The sequence below is a fragment of the Dendrobates tinctorius genome, unplaced genomic scaffold (assembly GCF_039654945.1).
Source record: "Dendrobates tinctorius isolate UK_male_01 unplaced genomic scaffold, ASM3965494v1 ptg000028l, whole genome shotgun sequence".
NCBI classification, from domain to species: Eukaryota; Metazoa; Chordata; class Amphibia; order Anura; family Dendrobatidae; genus Dendrobates; species Dendrobates tinctorius.
Genome location: NW_027361696.1, coordinates 7,307,176 through 7,313,175, shown reverse-complemented (window position 1 = coordinate 7,313,175; position 6,000 = coordinate 7,307,176). Strand labels below are relative to the sequence as shown.

General features: G+C 45.3%; 1 protein-coding gene across 1 annotated transcript in view; it reads right to left on the bottom strand.

Annotated features, from left to right (window-relative positions):
- Nucleotides 1–1,040: 1,040 nt before the first annotated feature.
- Nucleotides 1,041–6,000, bottom strand: part of ADAMTS8 (ADAM metallopeptidase with thrombospondin type 1 motif 8) — a 126,348-nt gene continuing 121,388 nt past the window's right edge. Inside the window, exons 5-9 of the mRNA XM_073570055.1 lie at nt 5,183–5,481; nt 4,363–4,546; nt 4,075–4,238; nt 3,200–3,375; nt 1,041–2,312 (exon numbers count right to left, since the gene is read on the bottom strand). Of these exons, the coding sequence (XP_073426156.1) occupies nt 1,577–2,312; nt 3,200–3,375; nt 4,075–4,238; nt 4,363–4,546; nt 5,183–5,481 (1,559 nt within the window). The 3' untranslated portion in view covers nt 1,041–1,576. The remainder of the gene's footprint in view (nt 2,313–3,199; nt 3,376–4,074; nt 4,239–4,362; nt 4,547–5,182; nt 5,482–6,000) is intronic.

Here is a 6,000-nt window from a genome sequence, read left to right as displayed (position 1 = left end):
GGGTTAAAATTTTGCCTCACAACATAGCCTATGACGCTCTCTGGGTCCAAACTTGTGACTGTGCAAAATTTTGTGGCTGTAGCTACGACGGTGCAGATGCCAATACATACATACACTTTTTCCCCATTATGTAGATAGGGGCAAAATTGTTTGGTGGATTGGAACGGGCAGGGTTAAAATTTCGCCTCACAACATAGCCTATGACGCTCTCGGGGTTCAGACAAGTGACTGTGCAAAATTTTGTGGCTGTAGCTACGACGGTGCAGATGCCAATCCCGGACATACAAACATACATACATACATACATACACACACACATTGAGCTTTATATATTAGATTACCAGTCACTGTGGCCATTCAGGAGACTGGAAAAACTTGGAGACAATCACAATGGGAGCATCATGAAGGAGAACAACTTAAGAATTTTGTGAAATTCTTTGATTTTAGAAGGAACTATAACTGGAATAGCTTCAAGAAGAACCAACTATTTCTGAAGCTGCAGACATGGGAGCTGAGTCTTGTACCTCAGGTCGGTCTATATAGGCCCAAGAGAGCATCGTCTGTGACCTCCCACCTGTAATAAGAATGGAAAAGTAACAATATGGCTGTAGTATCTCCCGTGCTTGCTGAGCTCCAGGAATAGTCAGCGTAAGGTGATTTAATGTTTTCTAAGAAACCTTCTTTCAAGCCCCTGTTTGCCAGATTCCTAAATCTCCTCCGCCCTCTTTCTCCCCGAGGATGTTCAGATTTAGCAGATATCTTGTCTGAGAATCTGGAGCCTAAAAAGGGGAATGAATCAACAAAACCGGATGGATCACTTCCTGAGGCCACACACCGAGCAGGTTCCTCTGTTGCTGACATCTGCTATACCCATGTGCCTTAATATTATAGCATGTAAATGTGTACTCCCCACCCACTGGTGGGTTTTGCTGCCACCCCTCCATCACCCTGGTACCTACGATAGGTAAAGTAACACCAACATCAATAGGCACAGCCCTGGATAGCGATATCTGCACTCAGGAATAAATATTTTGTTACTATTAATGAAAAGCATCTGTTTAATCATCACGCTGTCAGTTCGCTTCACACGAGGGTATAAATGTGTATCTCTGGACTGGTAAAATTCCACATCTCAGATGTGTCCTATCAAGATAAACACATGGTTATGTAAGTCCCAACAATGATGAAACGCACTTTACAAACACTTTCCCGTCAGAGCGTGCTGGTCTGAAGAGAACATTGAAATCATTATGAAAGGTGCTTTCCACACACTACCACTGAGTGTTACCTCCCTGGTGTATGGAGAGGGCCTGGCCATGAGCTGCGTGCTGCCTAGTGAGGTAGAGATCCAGGCTATGTGCGACACAAGGTGTGTCTATAGAGCAGGCTCATCTCCCGCTCTCGTCATATAGTGCTGCCAACAAGACCTGATCGGTCATCACCAGGTCATCCCCGAATCGTATCACAGTAAGAAACCAGCAAAGGCTCATAGATCAAAGAGTAAGATGTTGAGTCTCCCCCTACAGATGTGGGGTCCATGTTTGTAGCTGCCTGTATGACATGAGTCTCACTGTCCTCAGCAATCTTCCAACTTACAAGGCACCATGGCCCCTGAAGGGCGTTTTTGTGAGTCACATGTTGCCTCCTCCGTCTCTTTGCCCATATAGTCCAGACAGTACACCCTCTGTGTCCTTATTCCTTCCCCACAAGTCTGAGAACAATGTGACCAGCTCCCTACTCTCCACATGGGGCATGGCAGGTCCTCACACACTCGAATGTCCTCTGGCTTCAGTTCTTGAGGACACTGATCTGAGGGCCCGCCGTCTACATCCAGACAATCCACTGTCCTCCTCTTCCATCCAGAACCACAAGTCTTGGAGCACTGAGACCAGTCTCCTAGGACCCATTGAGATGATACGAAAGGCCTGAGGAAATTATGGGATAATTTGTCCTTGGCTCTCTTTTGGCTGTATGGGATACTCTTAGGAATATAGAAGGTATACTTGATTTTCGGAGGGATGGACTCTCGGACTACTCGTAGGAGTTGTATAGTCAGTGCTTCCGGAAGGGGTTGAAAGCTTTGTATCCTCTCCAGTGTAGTATTAGAGCCGCTATATAGGAGGACAGATCCTCTTAAATGCACATCTTGTTCAATGGAAGACACGGCATAATCCCCATTAAGGAGATAGCTTCCATCTGCTCTCCTGATGGCTAAGTAGATGCCATCATAGACGACACTTCGGTGACTGCGCTGCTTCACATCTATACTGGTGGCTCTGGCCGGGATGGTGACAACATCCGTGTATCCGTACCTGCGGACACCCAAATAATTAGCTGATAGGTGGCGCAATCTTTCATTGCTATTCTATGCAGTGCTCCCCAACTCCAGTCCTCAAGAGCCACCAACAGGTCATGTTTTCAGGATTTCATTAGTATTGTCCAGGTGATAGAATTATGGCCTGTGCAGGTACTGCAATTATCACCTGGGCCATACTAAGGAAATCCTGAAAACATGAACCGTTGGTGACTCTTGAGGACTGGAGTTGGGGAACACTGCTATACTGTATTCTCTCATCTATGATTACAATATCATTACATATAAGTGATATATGACAAACAATAATATCAGACAGTAGCCATAGCGTGGCATTTACTATCGTGATATCATAGGTGGCCTTGGTGACCACTTGCTTCTGTTTTGCCATCTTGGTGGCATTTATTCTGCAGTTATGACAGCTGAGCTGCCCCAACTAACTGTTAATTATATTTTTTAGCTAAGCATCATTTTTCCTGAATGTATTTATTTCATTGGTATTGTGTATGGTGACCTGTCTTCCTTTGTTCATTGTGTGTGACTTTTCATGATATGTGTATCATTATTTGTAATGTATTATGTGTTGAATGCCACAATGTGACTCCACTTTTGACCACACTGTCCATTTTTTGGGGTTTTATGGGGAGTTTTTATTCTTCTGTTTTTGCATTTTTTTTAATTAAGAAAATTCTGGATTAAATATGTTTTGGTATTTTTGTACTTTTCTTTACCTTGATAGGTTATTTATAGGTCATAATAATTGTTTATGGAGATTAACTATTAAAAAAAAATTCAATGTGCCACTTAATTCTAGGACAAAAAAAGAGTCAGCGGCCCCAGATGTTGGTCGGTGCAAACACACAGAAATAATACTGAGCATCATACTTGCACTTGCTGAGCGATCCAGTTATTTTCCGGCAGCTCGAGCCATCTCCTCCACAGACTCCACATTTATCCAATTTCTTGGTGGAGTTTAATATGTGATCACATCCAGCTTTGAAGCACTGACCCTGCACACACACGGAGAGGCTGTCCGGCCCGCACAGCGTGCCATCCACTACCTAGAGGAACAAAGACCAGATATGATCGAGGTAATGTACCCACCTCATCACACATCACCTGCAGTCAGTGCTCAGGCATTAACAGAACAGAAAGAAGAATAATGCGCCGGGCAGAAGACAGCGGTGCTATCGAGGAGATGTTCTGCATCGGACACAAAGCTGACGTGAGCCGTACCAAATCCACTCCGAGTTAAACACTATGGTCACCTTGCATGTTTCCCCATGTGTCTGCAGACTTTGCACTGGAAAGGTGGTGTGGGCATCTGCAGTTTGAGGGTTTGTGCCAGGTCACAAACCTCCGCTCCACTCAGAAGGAAACTTGGCTGACCCCTCTTTGGGATCAGTGGGGAAGCCCTTCAGTCGGACCTCAGCAATCACTAAAGGTACCCCTGTGCTATAGATACTGCAGATAGTTGGGGAAAGAAGAATTGGGCGCTTTGGATTTTAACATGCCTGATTCCTTGTTCTCTAGGGAAATCAGCTGCCAACAGAGATGGAATATCTTGCTCCTACCTCTTGAGAATACATGCACGCTTGTGCAAATGGAGCATGCATTTGAATGGAAGGGGATCTTGAAAGTTATGATTTTATGTATCAAAACCGCCAGATGTGAACACATTATCAATCAAGGCTCTGATCATTTACACTTCTTGTTATCATTTAATTCTCTGAGATTATTCATTATAAGTGAGAACTGACCTTGGACTGGAATACTTTAAATTCGCTTCCTCCTCGTTCTTGGCACATGAGCTTGCATCGATCCCGTGGCGAGACACCAGAGTATTTAGGGATCCACACTTTGAGATTCCCAAGACGATCCCTGAAATTGTGTATTTCACACTGAAGATCCCGGAAACTTTTCTCTAAAGATGAGAATTGGAAGATTTTGGGACGTTGGACGGCAGAGAACACAGATCAGCTCAATTCTGCTCTCATAGGGACAGTAAAACTACAGTGGGTTTGGGCTGGGGCATTGGTGGTCCTTACCTCCCGGGAGACACTCCTGTGTGCTGCATGACTCATACTTGGCTCTAAGACCTTGACAGTATTTCCCTCCATTGTGGGGCTGGGGGTCATTACACTCTCTATAGGAAAAACGGACACCTCCTCCGCAGCTCCGGGAACATTCCCCCCATGGGCTCCAGCTGCCCCAGTTCCCATCCACAGGCACCTAAAACACAAGACACAATATAAATTGGATCTGGTGTGCTCTATGTTTCACATAACAAAGTCTCTGGCACCACAAGGCACATACGGGACAATTCTTTATTCTTTTTTATATAGCGCTAACATATTCCGCAGCGCTTTACAGTTTGACACATTATCATCGCTGTCCCCAATGGGGCTCACAATCTAAATTCCCTATCAGTATGTCTTTGGAATGTGGGAGGAAACCCACGCAAACACGGGAAGAACATACAAACTCCTTGCAGATGTTGTCCTTGGTGGGATTCGAACCCAGGACTCCAGCGCTGCAAGGCTAACCACTGAGCCACCGTGCTGCCCTCACAATTAGCAGGTATGTCAGAGAAAAGACTACTAATACGCAATGTGGAGGACATCATTAATCTCTAACTGCAGCACTTCCTTCAGGAATCTGTGCACGGTGGGTGACAGCTCCTGTGGAAAATGTAATGGCCGCCATATTGTTTTGAACCATTCCACTGGACTAATTTAAATGAAAATGTTTTCCATGAAATCTGATACTGTGCTGAGACTCTGGAGGATGAGTGACATGATGGCGGAGAGGCCTTATGGGCTCCACTATTACTGAGAATCAGCTAAATTTGTGTAGTTAGAACATTACCTGAGGCGGTAGGAACTCATCTTCCACCTGGCATACCCCATCCCAGCAGATTTTTCGCTCCCCACACGGTGTGCCATCGGCCCAGGGCAGGCTTCCGTTCTTAGTGTGACACAGTGTCTCATCCCTCACTTTGCACCACAGCTGAGAGCAGACATCATCCTGCCGGGTGTTAGCACAATGAGAGAACTCTTCCCCGAACACCTGACGACACTGGTTGTCCAAGTCGTAGCGAGCTGACCTCCCGGGGAGCTCTAGAGGGAGGACGAGAGACATCCCGGGAGTGTCCAGCAGGCAGTTGCCTAAAGTGGCGAAGAAAAGGATTTAGTCTGTGTGCTTTAGCCATTGCTACAATCACTATGTCATAAAAGAAACAGCGGAAAACTCTGAGATGAGCCAACCTCACCAGGAGAAGGCTCAGAGCAAGCACAACTTCCATCCAGCCACAAAAGCAGCAAAATGTCAACCTAAGCGAACATTGTGTGTGACCTGTTGAAGTGCATTGTGCACGAAACGGCTGTTGTCCATCTTTTTACATTTCTCCCGTGCCGGTGCCTATGCTTTGTCGATATGAAATAAAGTGAATCATTCCAAGAGAACGGTGAGTGCCATCCTACTGTCCTTTTTACTAGAACGTTGTGTGTACTTATACTGTGGGGCAAGGACTACACTGTGGGCAAAATTATCAGCTTCATATATCACTGATGATCATGGTATTACTGATCGGCCAACCAGAAGGTGAATAAATCAGAATATAAGAAGTCACAGCACGGTTCTGTCTCCGGAGAATTTATCTGTACAGAAATATAGACAACTAATGA